Source organism: Plectropomus leopardus, chromosome 18 (assembly GCF_008729295.1).
Source record: "Plectropomus leopardus isolate mb chromosome 18, YSFRI_Pleo_2.0, whole genome shotgun sequence".
Classification (NCBI taxonomy): Eukaryota; Metazoa; Chordata; class Actinopteri; order Perciformes; family Serranidae; genus Plectropomus; species Plectropomus leopardus.
Genome location: NC_056480.1, coordinates 17,811,373 through 17,828,235, shown reverse-complemented (window position 1 = coordinate 17,828,235; position 16,863 = coordinate 17,811,373). Strand labels below are relative to the sequence as shown.

The following is a 16,863-nucleotide window of genomic DNA, read 5'->3' as shown; positions in this document are numbered from 1 at the left end:
AAAATTCATCAAAAATTACACATCTAAAAAGTATTTATATATGACTGAGACCTGCATTTATTTTGACAGGCTGCTATGTTACCAGCCACAGACTCTACACCACTTAAGTTTCTCTGGGCTGGTAGCAATTTTGCTGTTGGCCACGTTTGTTATTGCCGTATGTAGCAATATGACACCATCATGTCAACAAGTCAAAAGATTGCCACTATCACAATATGAAGTTTTCCTATCATATTAAAAATTATACCAGTATTATCACAGACTATATGATTTTTCACACCCCCCAAAACCACTGTTGTAAAAATACTCCTCTCACATTATCTTTGAACCTTATTCATTTTGAGAGATCGTCTTTTTTCGTAACACACCATGTCTTCTTCTTAGGTGTGGAGCCTCCCAAAGATCGTACATTTGTGCGTCTGCAGCGGCGCCACATCAACGTGCCCCTCTATAGCATCCTGTCCACCATCACCATATTGGGCATGCTCATGGCAGGGGCCTTCCTGTTCTTCAACATCAAGAACCGTAACCACAGGTCAGCATTGGTGAAGCACAGCCTTTGAGCAGAGGGATGGAGAGAGGGATTACATGAAGGCTAGCTAGTGAAGGCAAAATAGATGAATGCAAAGTGCAGCACGAAAGGAAATGAAGGGTCAGTGCTAAAAGAGCAGGAAGAGGGGGATGAATGAAGGACAAAATGAATCAGGAGAGATTGAATTGTATTGAAGTGAAAGGATGATTAATTGTCTGCAGGTACATTATTATTTCACATTTCACTCTCCTTCATACCAAGATATCACGCCAAAGTGTTTTTGATGAATAGGACCTATTTTATTCTATTTTAATCTAATCTAATCTTCTCTTCCAGACTAATCAAGATGTCCAGTCCCTACATGAACAACCTGATCATACTTGGAGGCATGCTGTCCTACGCTTCTATCTTCCTGTTTGGCCTTGACGGAGGTTTTGTCTCTGACAAAGAGTTTGAGACCCTCTGCACTGTGAGTAACCCCTTGCCTGATATCAAGCAAAATTGTCACGTCAATACACTTTGTTTCCCACTTGCAAAATGTAAAGCTTTTATGTGTCCTAACAAGTTGCTGACAAGGGGTGGCTATTTTACACTATGGAACGTAATCACATCATGCTGCACCGAACATAGCTTTACAGCCTGATAGCAGTGACGACACAACCCTAGTGAAGTTTGTTTTAGCCTAGCAATAGCTTTTTATTTCTGGCAAGTACACTAAGGCTTCAAAAATCTTGAAAGTGGTGTTAATTTTTGAAGATTATCTTGCTGACCAAAGTGTGTAAGTATCATAAACATTTGTTCACCACAGAGCTTATTTTCTGCAGTGATCCTAAATCCAATGCAAAAAGGCTTTTTGACTAGGGACGACATTAGCTTTCTGGTATGCCTACAGAAAAACGTCATCCCTGGAGCACTGTAAAGAAGTTGGGGTTGGATCCCCATCATATTCCATTCCAATAGCACAATTGAACATTGCTTAGTAGTTGTGAACATGAGCTAAAATAGAAATAATACTGCCTAAACACTAATCACATGCACTTTGCGACCAACTCTAAGTGAAAACTGATTGAATCTCTCTCTCTTTGGCTCTCTAGCTAGCATGGAGCACATTAAGTGTCTCCCCCCAGGTAGCATTACTATGTGACTATGTAGATGCAGGATTAATTAAAGAGTTTTGATTACAGTGATAACCAGTTTCCACTGAGATACCCCCCTCCCATACACAGAGATACACACACACATGCACACCAGAGTAATGCTAGGCAGGGCACGTCTCGAGCTGCCACCACCTGACTAGAGTTTTGCTGCAGAGCCAAAACAGAGCTTGTCACATCAGACGAAGTTCTACAGCAGAGGACCACAGAGGTTGATCCATTCACCACCAATCAATACGTGCTGGTCTCCTTGAGAATAGATGGTGTAATTGTTTTTTTGCTGTCTTCTTTACCCAGTGCTCTGTCCCTGCCCTGCTTTGTAACTCTCTAGAAATAGTAGAGAGCTGCAGGTGAAGACAGCTAGGTGTAAATGTGTGAAGCTTTACACTATGTGTGGTGCAGATGTGGGCTCACACATAGATACACACATAAAAACAAACACGTGTCACACCCGGCAGTCAAACATGTACGGTATAAAGAAGCACTCTGTAGCTATTTTAGGAGTTCATAGTCTCTATTAAAATTTGAAGCTTTTAAAACATGTCAGCAGTGTCCTTTGTACCAAAGCAGTAAGAGGTCTACATTTTGTTTCTCATTAAGATGAAATGCTCTCAGGAGTGTGACAGCTTCTATGGTCCAGGACGTTCTCCCAGAGCTCCACACTTGGAGAGAGAAAATAAATCTGACAGCTTCTTATTTTTAGAGCCCTCACGAAGCTATTTTGAATGAACTTCTTGAGAGAAATGCAAATACCTGTCAGATCAGATGTTGTTTTAAGCCTTGATCACCAGTTTGAGACATGACACAATTATCTGTTTTCCTGTTGTTCTGATAGGTTCGGACATGGATCCTCATCGTTGGATACACGACAGCTTTCGGCGCCATGTTTGCCAAAACCTGGAGGGTGCACGCCATCTTCAAAAATGTGAAGATGAAGAAGAAGGTATTGAAAAAATAGTCTTTATTTTATAGTAAGAGGACTTGATTGTTTAAATTATGACACATATGCTTCAAAGATGAATTTGTTTGCCTATTGGACAAATGGACATGCAGCAAAGGGCCACAGGCCCTTCTTGAACCCGGGCCACTGCAGGAGCCTGAGGCATATGGGGTGCACACTCTACCCAGTGAGCTAGAGGTTGCCTCGTTCTTTGATTTTCATTAATTTAATTATTAACTCATTTATACTGCGAAAATAGATGTATGTTTCAAATGTTGTGAATGTAACTGTCCTGATATTTCCATGTGTCCTTTATGATAGCATAGATATAGCAAATAGATAGCACTAGAGGGCAAGTTTTACACAACAACAAATATGGTGATGGTGGAGGAGGCTGTAATATTGTACTTCTTAATGGAGGCAGCGTCATAGACGGCAGTGGTTTGTGAGCCCATTAATTCTTTAAATCCTGAGTATATTGGTTTGATTTCTTTCAAAAAAGATGGGGAGAAGGCAACAACCGACTTAAAAAGACATGGCCCAAAAATGAGTAGTCAAAAAGTTACAAGAAATGTGTCTAAAAAGAAGCACAAAAAGCAAAAAACAAAGGCAGATATGAAAATGACCTACAATCAGTGCAGATTTTTAAAATATATTTTATTGTATATTTTCTGGATCATGATTACAAATATTTTATGCAATATTATAATAACAAGTACAGTTTTTTCCTCAATCATTTTCTTGTCATCTTTTACTAATTTCTTGCAATTAGTGGCACATCTCTTGCCCAGTTGGTAATTGCCCTTTTTTCCCCCATGATTTTTAAAGAAATCAAACCAATTTGTTTAGGTTTCAAAGGCTCAAATAGCTTGTGAAAAGTGTTACAATGCAGCACAAGAAGACTGAAATGAATCCAGGTTTCAAAGAGTTAAATACATTGCAACATGTGAATGGAGAATTCTTTTTATTTTGTCACCGATTTGTTCTATTCCACCATTTTCTGAATGTCTTCGTCATCTCCTACACTTGTTTTTCACTTGAACTATGCCACAACGCCCCCATGATCTCCGGTGATTCTCCATTTTATCCCTATCTATAGAATTTCACAAATGTCTACAAATATGGAAAAAATGAATACAGAACGGACAGAAGGCTCCATCTGTGTCTGTATACGTACCTTACGTTGAGCATAAATGAACCCTTATCCAGGAAGCTTCACGTGTCTTTTGAAAGCCTTACACTGATGTGTGGGTGCTTGTATTCACACTCATGCTTTTTAACAAATACTCTGGAAGACTGGCAGCCCCTGGCACCTGCTTTTAGAATCTTCTGTGAGGAAAAAAAAAATCAGAACTACAAATGGCTTTTTAAACATCTGACACAATCTGTTTCACTGGCCTAGTTATATAAAGTGGCGCCAAGCTCACTGAGTGTTGTAACTGTGCTTGGCCTTTCTGTATTTATAGATCTTGCTCTCCCCTTCTCTTTGTCTCTCTCCCACCCTCTCTCTCCCTCACCCTCTTGCATATCGGAGTAAGTGTAGGTGGCCTGCCAGAGAGAGAGAGCAGGAAGAGAGTGAGGAAAGAGGGATGGATCAAAGAGTCGGAGAGGTTGGAGGAATTGAAGGGAGGTAGTGGCAGAAGGGAGGGTGGAGAGACAGACGGAGGATGGCAAAGCAGGGCAGAACAAGGGACAAGACAAACAACGTGGCACAAATGGCGAAGAAAGTAGGTTGGACTCTGTGAAAAGAAAATGGGAAAGCTGGAAAAAGAGGGCAAAAGATATATAAAGATAAGGATAATCCAGATTACAGGTTACAGGACAAGGTGCCATGACAGAGCTCTACTTTATCTTGAGTTTCCACCTGAATTCTGAAGTCGGATTAACGCAAGATCCCCTCAATTCTCAGCTGTTTCCAAATGAATGAAGCTGGACCTGGCCTTCCAAATTCATCATCTTAAGCCTGGTGTACATTGTACAATTTTGGGCTGTCCCAGATGAAAGATGACCAACAGGGAAAAAAAGTGCCGATATCTTTGCTCATGCCTCTAAAATTGTGGTAACGCAGTGAGAGAGGTTCAAGGATGGCTGTTTTCACAGTCCTGTGATCAAAGACAGCCTGGGATGAAATTCTGACCGAGTCATAAATTTGGGATAATCATCTCACTGTGTGATTGCTGTTACGACCTACGTCTACTAATCCATCAATAGAAATGCAGCATGAAATGACGCACTGATTAGCGCGACACTGCTAAATGCTAGTAGATGCTAATACTTACTTCAAGCTCTAGTTGCAAAATTGGCATGCCAAGTTGGCCTCTTTTCCCTAGCCACGACCAACTTCTCCTTGACACACATAAACGCTACTACAGCAAGGGCTCGATTCATGTTTGTTTACATTTTTCTCTTACTGTTACAGTGGCGTAGCTGGATGATGTACGCTGATGACGTTTTGATCTTGCATCTGGACGTCAATGGACATACGTTATAGCAAACAACCAGCAGGTGTTGCCATTGCATGGTCTGCATACATCAAACTTGATGCGTAGCTTGCAGTAAACTTGTAAGACTGCTAAAATCGCACAGTCTGTAGACGCTTTATTGAGAGTTGAGGAAAACAAAACAGTTTTGCCTCTCCGAGCTCAGCAGCTTTGCCCTAACCCTTCACAGCCAATTATCTCTTCTCAGTTCGCCCTCTCCCACTCTCTTCCCTTTGCTACAGAGACAAAACCAATGTTTCTTCAGAAGCAGTATTTACCCCTACTGCATATTTCAGCCCTTAAACCTCAAGATGTATTCTCTGTTGGTTCACAGCCTCGGTCTGTTTGCAGGACACACACACGCATCGCACTTCCTCCATACTGATTGAGTGCAGGTGCTTTGGCTTCAGTAGAGTGATGGTTGCTGTTGGTGCCCTGAAATCTCTGTCAGTGGCTGTCAGGGGAGGGACAAGCACAAGTGTTGGCCATCTTTTCTTCAAACAGTGGGGCTGGAACTGTATCCCTCACTCCTTCCCCCAGCCTGGGATGCTGGGAGAGCACAGATTGTAAATCAGGGGTGTGTTCAATAAGGGTTCCACTCGGCGAGCTACGGTCGGCACTCCTTCACTTCTTAAAGAGCTCAGTGCCTGAGACAGCATAGGGAGGGGGCTGTCAGTCAATGTCCTCCTTCTCCAAATACACACAAACATACACCACAGACTCAGATAAACATACACACTTTCAAAACACAACCCTTTACCCCCAGGCCCCTGTAGCTGCTATTTGTCAGTCTTCCTATCTCGGTAATTTACTGAGTACTCCTCAGTGACACATAGCTGGATACATGTGCAAGTGTGCATGCACATATACACACAACCACTCACACACACACACACACACACACACACACACACACACACACACACACACACACACACACACACAGCAAAACTACACAATCACATAGTCTCCGTCAGCTCATTACACATGACCACATGCATACACACATTCCATCTGTTGAGTTTGTCTTAAAATATCATCATGAACAAATATTTAATTGTCTCATTACTTCCTGGATCTTGATCAGAAGAATCTTACCGTTGTTAACACACCCTATGTTTTAAAATAAGTTCTGCTGTACAATATCAAAGCAGACACAGCTAGCCCCTGGCCTTGTTGGTTTACACTGCAGACTAAATGGAAATAGACTTCATTCTGGTCCTTGAAAACAATACTCATGTCTCAAGGTGTACTTCCTTTTTTGTGTTTTTTTCCAGAGCTTTAAACCACATCTCACGGGCAACAAAGGAGTTTGCATAATGGTGGAGAAGAGAGACATTTTTATTTCTATACTGTATATTCTCAGTCACTTCAGGGTCATGTGCACATTGAACATTTTCAATTATTTGGTCTTTGTCTGCATCCAATCAGTACAGACAAAAACACTAAGATACAATTGTCAGAGTGCCAATATCACTGGGGGAAAGAAAGCAGTACATAACATTTTGGATAATTTAAAGTCATCATGTAGTTTGTTAAGCAGAATTAATTTAATTTAATATACTGTTGTTTTTTGTTGTCTATCTTGGTGCCAAATCGTTTTTCACTGGCTTTGAGGCAGTCATTTATCCTGCTTCTATCTCCCTCTAAACCGCCCTGAATCACTGAAGTATTTCTACAAGAAATGTCCCTCTTCCTACCCTGCCTATATTTGCTCAATGCCAACACCATCAAAAGACACCAGATCAAAAAACAACCCCCTAACGCATCTCATCCTGAGCCTACCGGCGGATGGAGACCAGTGTGAGACCACTGTGCTGCATCTGGGCAATGTGATACTCTCCAAACAGAGCCCAGCCTGTGTTCCCTGACCTTTTCTTTGATCTGCCGTTTCAGACAGTCAAACACTATTATAAATAAAGATCACAAACAGGTCACGGCTTTCATCCCTTTAAAGTTCATGGTACAAAAGAGGAGCTTTAGTGGTCAACAGCGATGGCTCTTGTTTGGTGGAGGTCGAGGTAGAAAACCATAGCTTGCTGGTGGCATAGTATTGACAGGCTGAATGCTCACCAAGGCAAGGCAAGGTAATTTTATTTGGATAGCACATTTCATGTAACAGGGCAATTCAAGGTGCCTGGATGATCCACTGTGTCAAAAGCAGCACTTAGATCCAGCGGCACTAAAACAGACACTTTGCCTGATTTGGTGTTCAGGCAGATATCATTTATTTTGTTTATGAGTGCAGTCTCAGTGCTGTGATGGGGCCCAAAACTTGACTGAAAGTTATCAAAGCATTTTTTTAACTTTAAAAAGTTGTTAAGTTGCTGGCAGACAACTCTTTCAATAACTACTTGAGAACTGTAAGTGTGAAATCGGCTGATAGTTGTTCAAGTGGTCAACCTGTGTTTCTCTTGTGCCAACAGTGTACAGTCTGTTGAATATCCTACATGTGCCTCAGTGTAAAATAATCATGAACAGGGCTGAAACTTAATCTGAATAAAATAGAAAGGCATGTGGAGCCACAGCGAGAAACTTTTTTTCCTACCTTTAACACATATTCCGGTGATTTGCGCCTCATTTCAACACTTGGGGTAAACTACTTTTCTATATATACAGTGTAGAAGAGTATTAATTACAAATTGTGAACCAGATTTCCAACTTGTGGACTCTCCTTTTGGCGGGTTTCCTATCCTTAGTAGGTGTTTAATTGCAGCTATGCATTGTAATCAGACCCTGATTAGATGTTAGAGTGAAACCAGCAAGGCTCCAGGTCCTGAGATGGGATGAGAATCACATAATTATAGTGGTCAATAAGAAATGTTGTTGGAAATGACTCTACAGACACACACACAATTACATAACACTTGCAGGTGTGTTTTTGGGCTTATAAAAGAATTTCATCTTCTTTTCACCCTCCAGATCATAAAGGACCAGAAGCTGTTGATCATCGTTGGCGGGATGCTGCTGATCGACTTATGCATCCTCATTTGCTGGCAGATTGTGGACCCACTTAAGAGGACTGTGGAAGAGTACAGCTTGGAGGTCAGTGTGCATTTCAAGGTTTTTTTTTCTTGTTTAAACTTGCGCTTAATTGTGGTTTAATTGATGTTGCTGTAACATGATTTTCCCCAGCTGGGAGAATCCCAGTGACACAGATTCTTGCTAAAAATGCCTGTGTATTTGGAGTTTAGGCAAACAAAATGTCCGCCTTAGGCTGTATCGCGAGCATCTTTGTTGTGCTTGTTATTTTTGGGTCAGGATGTGAGCCATCGCTGCCTTCTGCGCTCATCCCGTGGTCGGACATTTGCCAGCTTGGATGTGAGACTTTGGCAAGGGCCGTTGGAAAAGAGGCACTTGGCATCACCTTCTCCTTGCTGGAGTGGTGGTGTGGTGTAGAATAGAAATGAACTCTGCTTCGCTGTGATTGGTTAGAGTAGACTCTGATTCCCTGAGATTGGTACAGGATTAGTCTGTGTGCCCATTTGGCTAAAATCAACATACTGTAGCTTTGGCATAACAGGTTGATGGTGTCAGGAGTGTGTTATTCGGCATGACATATTAACACATAACTGTCAGTAGTATTAAGGGAATGCAGGCTGAATTAGAAAGGCACAACTGCACATTTGATTTCTCAGAAGATTTAGTCACTTTGGTTAAAGTGGCAGACTGACTTATTTTTCATATTTCTGTGTTATTGAATATTATGCAGTACGGCTTTGCTGTTTAGTACATGTCTTTCTGTGCAGTTTAACACTGAGACCGGTAGGTTAAATGATTGAGTCAAGAAGATTTTGAGCTGCATATATTAAAACATCTCTAAGTCTTTTTTATTGATGTTTTTGAGAATATTAGCTCATGTCTTTAAATAGATGGTTTAGTGTTCTACTGGTTAAGCATAAGAGGCTGCAGGACTCATTCTTTCCTCAATCTACTAAGCGCAAAAATGCAATAACATGGGCTTACTTTAGGCCAAGGGCAACTAATGCAGTGTAATGGTAGAATATAGAGCTGGAGCAGTGAGGATTCTGTACAACTGGGATTGGAACTGTAACTGTTTGTGACAATGTGCTGTTAACAATGAAGTGCACTGCAGTTATAATTTATTAAATCTAGGGCTGCACCCAACTCAGAATTATGTCAGTCGAATAGGAATGGGCTGCTCAATGAGAATATTTGACTTTTCATTCCTTTTTCCTTATAGAGTTTGAATAGGGTTTAGAGCAACAGCAGCACTCAGATGATATAGTAAAGAGGCCTAGTTAGCTGGGCTAATGCATGCTACTACACTAACAATGGATGAGTATTTTTTGCTGACAATAGAAATCAAGCAAAGCTGTAAATTCACCATGTCTAAGTAGAAGGCAGGAAATAACACTATCTTAGAGCTGATAGAGAAAAGCCTCTTCCACTGGGCAGCTGCCTCTGTCTCACTCAGACTCAACCTGGGTCTGGGTCTGCAGCTTCCTATGCCACAAATTTAAGTTTCCCGGGATAGCAAAGGAATGCCCCTGATTTGCTTCCATGGACATTCTTACCCTGACCTTAGCAAGTCCTACTCCTCTTCTTTAAACCGAACAAATCCGTCCAAAGGCAACAAGCACTGGCCAGTCATGAACAGAGTTTGGCAGGTTGTTCTTTCACGATTCTGGGATTCACAAACTTACCAGAGAGAAGTGTAAAAGTGAGGAGCATTTATTCTGCAGCTACATCTGGGGACCAAAACATCTCCAGAAGTATAATGCACACTAACAGACCAAAAATAAAGATAGATACTCAACTTGAAGAATCTTAGTCGATGTAGGGGTTTCCAACTGATGATTCAAATCTTTGACTATATTAAAGTTTATCAAGGTATTTTTGGCCACTCTATAGATTGACAATGATGTGTTACCTAATGCCACATTGAGGCCTCTGCTAGGTTTTGCTTTCGTACATGTTTATTGTCCATATTACTGGGTGTGTCAAAGTAGTGTTAGCATTATTGAAAAATCTATTTTATGTGGCCATATATTATTCTCTTTATGGCCTGGCAAATAACTCAATGGAACAGGGGAGAGTATGCTTCCTTTACTGTTGCTGCTGACGAGCAAGCTGGCATCAGGAGCAATTATTCCACTGTAGTTGAGATTAAATCATCTACTGTATGTGTATGTTTGAAGACTACACACTGTGGGTACCAAGAGGGGATGTTGCCTAATGAGTTGTCTTCCATGTCTCGTATAATATTGTATGTAGGCCACGAGACTGTTAACTGGTTCCCAAGAGACCAAAATCAACGCCATTGGTTGGATCCTCATTGACTCTCTGCTAAACAGAGGTTATCAAAAGGTCACTGCAGTGAAAGGCTCTGTTGCTGGATTTTTATGGCGACGTTTTGATCAAATTGAATGGATTTTCATGTTGTTTGCTTGCTTGTTACTAAGGACCTGCGGGGGATGGAAGGGTGGCTGACACTGTCTGGCACCCAGTTTTGACTTTTCCGTGTCTTCAATTAAATGAAAACCCTGTGAAGTGATAAATAGCACTAATCTCAGAGTACCATGAGAAGGTCAGCTTTTCTGAGGTTATTTTTTCTGTCTTAGTCCTTGATGAAAAGATTCCTGTGGGAGATCTCTAAGGAAGGAACTAGTGTTGAGATGAATGATATCTTGCCAGACTTATTTACATTCTTGTGTTCCTTGTGGCATACTCTGAAGGTATACTTAGCACATTTGTACAACTCAAGACAAAGCCATATTTCCTTTGTGATGATAGCCACTTATATATTTAAGCCTGCCTAAAGGGTGTAGCAAAGCCTTGCTTAACATATTCATTTGTGAATGTTGTCAGTGTATGCAGTCGGGTCCTTGTGGAGTATTCTCAGACTCTAAGCCCCCGGCCAGGGGAGGGTTGTAAATATATTAACCACTCAGTGCAGGAGTCTGCATTTCCCCTGGGGTCGTGGATCTGCATGCCTGGGCTGAGGCAGAGGCTCCACATGCCTGCCCAGCCTGCCAGATTTCCAGCACCAGCAGCAGTGGACCCTTGAGGTCCAGCTGTGGGCCTGGAGCTCCTCTGGGCCGCCAGGCTTGTCAGTTGGGACCAGAAACCAGAAGGCAACCCAAATAGCCAGAAATGGTGGCAGGAGAAAAATGAAAACACATTATCGACCAACACAGTGTTTTTGGTAATAAAAAACATGACACATTTGAAAGAGAAACAAATTTTGCATTATTACCAAAACTGAAGCGATAGGTGAGAGTTAGGCCTCATTCTGATGGACATTATCACTGCATCTAGTAACAAAACCACCTCATTGACTTCAATGAGGCTACAGCATTGACACAGCAGGGGCACCAAATTAGTCAAACTGGATGCACTGGCTCATATTTAATTTTTATGCCTCTACCTGTAGCGAAATGCCCCCACCGCTATAGCCCGTCATGTTTTCTAACACAGTGCTGTTTTCAGTATGAACGCTCACTTGGAATGGAGATGATTTGGTGAGTGGGTGAGGAACGGGACCATGGTGGATGGTCTCTGTAGGGCTCAGGAGCCAGTGAGACTAGCTCTGACTGACTAACAGTAATTGGCACAAGGAGAAGGACCATTAGTTATCCAGCTTCCTGTGAGCTCTCACATCATGCTAGGCCACCCCTCCCTTGTGACTTCCCTCTGTCTGTTGTCTTTTTTTTCTTTCCATCTCTCCCCTTCTTTGTCAGGATCTCCTCTCCTCCTCCTCCTCCTCCTCCCCTGGCATTTCCTTTCCTTGCTGTGGAGGATTAGGAATAACACTGACCTTGGGTTCACCTGCTGTACCCAAGGGTATGCAGTATGACAACGTGATGTTATTGAACTGTCACAGTGCTTGCTTGTCCACTGCATTTGAATCATCACACAGGAGGGTTTCCTTATTGACTCAAGACCAACATGGATACTCATATATTGTTGACAGGAGAGGTTCTGTAGTTGCTTTTTGAGCTCAGGTTCACATACAGTGTGAAGACACTATGGAACTGTCATCATTGCAAGTTTGTGTTCAGGAGGGAAACTTAAAGCATACAACCATCCCTGTGGTGTTCCCAGATACGAGTACATCTAAATATTTTAAGTGATTTAAATGGCCATAGTTAAGATCTTGGGTAAAATTGTCTTGCTCATGCTTTATAGCCAAGATTTACCCAGAGGAAACATGGACAAAGTCAATACTCTGCATCACCAGGGGTGAACCCACTGCTCGGAATCCAGCAAGCTAAGCTTAATGAGCTACCATTAGCAAAACTAGGGCACCCCCCTTTGCATCCTTTATTAGCATTAGCAAGATGATGAAAACTACAGAGAGGCTGACAATAGATCCTTGTAGAATGCTTCATAAAACATGACTGATTTAATACCCTCCCAAATAAAAGTAAAGAAGGGCCAGAGATCATGTAGGGAGTTAAGTCTTCGAGACTCAAAAATTAGAGGCGAGTGACCCCCGAGTCTTATTTTAATTACAGTATGCAGATGATACGTCTTTACCAGAAATGACTTGTGACCTTGACATTGTCCCCAACCTTTTTAAACCAAGCCTAGCTTCTGATCTGCACTTCAATATGCACTGTACATAAAACGCAACCTTATGTGCTGAATTCAGTAAAAATGGTGATAAGATTAAAGGCAACTCGGCCAAGATGGTAATTGCAACTCGACATCCTCTCCGATTCTTTACACTGTGCCGACCCTAAATCCAACGGCACAGAGAATATTCTACATATCAGTGTCTTTTTTCCCAGAGAGCTTACTGAGAGCAGGAATAACTCTGCTGCTCCTGAAACGTCCTGGGAATGCTGATGGAGACGTTGGGCTGCAGTGAGCAATTAGATCCATTTTGTGGCTCGTTAATAATTGAGCATTTGTTAATGGCGTGGATGTTTTAGCAGCAGGGCAGACTGCTGGTTGCCATCAGATTAAGCCTTGCAGTACTGACACATGTTGTGGTGTCAATGCACACGTGTGTATTAAAGCATGTGAGTGAGCACGGATTGTTCATTTTTGTGTTTGTTGCACCGTGTATGTGTGTGTATTCATGCATATGACCTTGTATGTATGTTTCAGCGTCTATATATACATGTGGAGTGTATGTGCCCACTCATGCATGAAAATGCTTTTGTATGTGTGCCTTTGTGTTTACGTACACATTAACGCCCTCTCTTGTTGTCCTGGGCATTGTCTCCTGCATAATGAAGGACAAACCGTCGAGAAAGGATGATTAGCATTCTGGTGGATCCTGCCGCAGACCCCTCTACTCTAGTCTGTCCTCTTGTCCCCCCCTTCCCCTCCAGCCCCCTCCTCTGTCGTTTTTCCCAGCTTGGAAGCTGCTGCAAGCATCGGCAGGCAGGCAGGCTTATATTGCAGTGTGGCATCACCATGGCAACGGCCATGGTTTCTGACATCCATAACACTGAGAGCGGCACTGTTGATCCATGAGACAAAAATAGCGGGTTAGGGCACCCACTTTAGGATGGCGATACATGCAGAGAAGATTTTAAACATCCGTATCAAAATACATGCACCAGGCTGATTACCAGTTACTGATCGGAGCAGAAAAGGTGTAAACACTTACACACTCATTCATGCATATTTCAGTGCGGAAGTTGAGGAGCTCTTGCAGAGATTTCCTTCTGCTTCCCTGCCTCTGACGTCCCCACCTGTACGCAGTAAGGCAAGGGGGAAGGAAGAGGGGGAGTTTTATCCCAGCACTTTTTACTGAATTTGCTTCCAATATCATATCGCTGCAGTAACAAGCCCAACATATGACTCACCACTAGCATTTAATGTGGAAAGATTCCTCTTTATGAGATGACGAGATGATGAGATAATGGGGGAATGAGGGCCTCAGAATTAAGAAAGACATTTTTTTATGTAATCACATCTATAGTGGGCCACATAATGTTTATGTATGCTATGTTTTAGGTTTGAAAAATACAGTGTGTTTAGCTTGTGTCCTGACAAAATGGAAAAAAAAATCATTGTAGACATTCAGTCAATCATTTATTTGTCACAATAAATCATATAAGGCAAAACTCCAGTAAAGTGTGATCCTGTCAGCTCCTTCAGCTTATGCAATCTAAATTTAGTCCTTTTTTGCCTCTTCTTATATTGTAAGCTGCTGCTTTTGTCTGTGTTTTCAGACTTCAGTGTGTGTGTTTTTTCTCTTTTTTCGGAATCTTGATGGTTCTGGTAATCCATAGTATCTTTTTTGAACAATTTAACTCTAGTTAGTCTATTGTTTTACAAATCAAATCCACCAAAGACTTAGTGAGTTTATGATGTCATCTGTGACATTGACAGTGGTGTCCTGGAACATACTCCGGACTCTGATTGGCTCCATCTCTTGCATCGCTAATGGCATATGTCGTGTTTTCCGTTTTTTACATATCTTAACATCAACAACATGGCCGCATGGTTGTTCCCTGCCATTGAACAATGCAAAGCAGTGATCCAGAGTGTTAATTCCCCTTGTTGCTCAGAGTGAGCAGGAATGGAACAGCACGTTACATTCCCACTATCACACTGGTCCTTGTTGAACATTGAGCACACACCCTCTTTTTCTGCTCTGCTCTGTCAAAAATATAAAAAAAAAGAGTCACCTGGTTGAACAGTGCTGTCTGATAGGACAGAATACAGAAACTGACGTTGCATGAAGTTTATTGTCATATAACTAGCAGGATGTTAGTCCTACTGGGGCCCTTCTTCTCCTTCTTTTCTTCAATGTTTACTGATGTTTAAATTTAAAGTGCCGACGTGGCCAGCCAGCATAAATTGGCAGGAGGAGAGATTACAGGCTGGTGAGATGATTTCAGGCCACCACTGTCCAATGCCAACCATACAGGGGCATACATTTACCCCAAATTTAGCAGAGCTCACAGACAGGCAACTGGAAATGTCTATGCCTCTTTTATACTACAACACATAAAAACAACAGATATACTGTATGCTGTAGGCCAATGGTTCCTAACTGATCACAGGTCCATTCTGAATGGACTGCAAGTGACGCATAAATGTGTCAAGTCTGTAAACAACACAATTTTGATATAGGCCTTCAGTAAACATTTGGCATAGAGATTTTATTTTGAGGGGCTGTTCCTGTTTATTCTTTCTGTGTTTAATTTCTTTGTATTCCAAGCCAACATGTTGTTTACATTTTGTGAAAGAAAATTGAAAGTGTGGTATTTCTTATCTAATGTGTGGACTGCAAACTAATGACAATGAATAATGCGGGCGCTGTGACTGGGACAGTTGGGAACCACTGCTATAGGCAACATATGAGAGGCCAGTTTTTGATTCTGTTGTGATTTCTATAAATAATTCTTGAGACTAAGTTGACAAGGAGGCACATGCTATCGATTATTCTTTATGTAATCATATCCTGACTCCACCTTTTTTTAAAGTCAATATTCATGATAGTGCCGGTGAATTTGTGTTTACAGTTTATAGAGCCACTTGTTTGTATTTCACACAGCTCCTGTCTTTTATTTCTCTTGGCAAGCATTGTTGTATCATTTGAGTAGCATATACTCTGCTGTAGGTAGAGTTTGGTGTAAATGCAGAATAACCATTCATACAGTTTTTTTACACTTGGATATTTATTGATTAAGCACTCATCAGCTATAGTTCAAAAACACATGCATGTTGATATCAAAATCAGATCTGAAACATTTATTTAATTCATGATTATTATATTATTTATATTTAAGCTATAATGTTGGACAAATCTTTCATTCACCTATCTTTTTGGTCCATCTTCTCACTTCTAATGGTAACATTCTCACGAGTCCTCTCAAAGACCTAACACATGCTGCTGCTCCCCCAGGCATAATGTTTTTTCACATTCAATTCCCCTTCTTTTATTTATTGTGTTCTCTTTTCCTAGCCTATTGGCTTACTTTCTGACCCTCTTGCTTTCCACATCTGCCATCTATTCATTTAATTCCTGTTGTTCCTCTTTTCCGTCAGAATCATGTTACCAGCTTCTTTTCTATTTGTGGAACCCTTCTTATTCCATACCTCCTGCCCCCGTCTCGCTCTTTCCCTCTCCTGCTTCTCCTCATTTGGCCAGCTCAAACCTCATGGGAGTGCGCTGAAAAAGCAGAGAAATTTGAAAGCAAGCTTGTGACAGTAGTACCAGTCGACAAGACTCAGGCTGACCTGAAATACTCCCTTTTCTTTTGTACCTTATTTAGCTCCACCTCCCCTTCTCTCTTTCTTTCTTTACCTTATTCTGACATTTTCTTCTCACACTATCCTTTTTCTTTCTCTCAGTTCACCATCTCCTGCTCCTTCAGTTTTGGTGTCTCCCCTTCAGAGGGGGGGTAGACATCCAGCAATTTCTCCAGTGCCAGCCAGGATTGAGTACTGTGAGAGTAAAAGTTGGGAAAGTGGCAAGCGTGGCCAGAGGGAGTGAGACTAGTGCCAGCAAAGTTCCTCGAGCCAGACGGGTGAAGAGTGTGGCTGACAGTGAGCGTTCTCCTCAGGGAGTCTATGTAGGTCGAGGTCAGCCAGACAGTATGTATGTGCAGATGTTTGAGATCATAACATAAAACTTTACCAGGTGTTTTTTAATGTTGCAAGTTGCAAGTTAATACAACTCCATGTACCGTGCATTACTGCTGTCAGTCAATGTTTTCAGATTGAAAAAAATAGATATTCTACAGTCTTAATTTGCCTTCTAGGCAGCAACTGGTTTCAGTTTAGAGTGAAGAGTCTGTCACCTGTGCAGTCAGAAAGATTGAT

At 41.7% G+C, this 16,863-nt stretch overlaps 1 protein-coding gene across 1 annotated transcript in view; it reads left to right on the top strand.

Moving 5' to 3' along the window:
- gabbr2 (gamma-aminobutyric acid (GABA) B receptor, 2) overlaps positions 1–16,863 on the top strand; it is a 167,259-nt gene that overhangs the window by 93,162 nt on the left and 57,234 nt on the right. The window contains exons 9-12 of the mRNA XM_042505973.1: positions 385–535; positions 869–1,001; positions 2,522–2,629; positions 8,029–8,151. Of these exons, the coding sequence (XP_042361907.1) occupies positions 385–535; positions 869–1,001; positions 2,522–2,629; positions 8,029–8,151 (515 nt within the window). The remainder of the gene's footprint in view (positions 1–384; positions 536–868; positions 1,002–2,521; positions 2,630–8,028; positions 8,152–16,863) is intronic.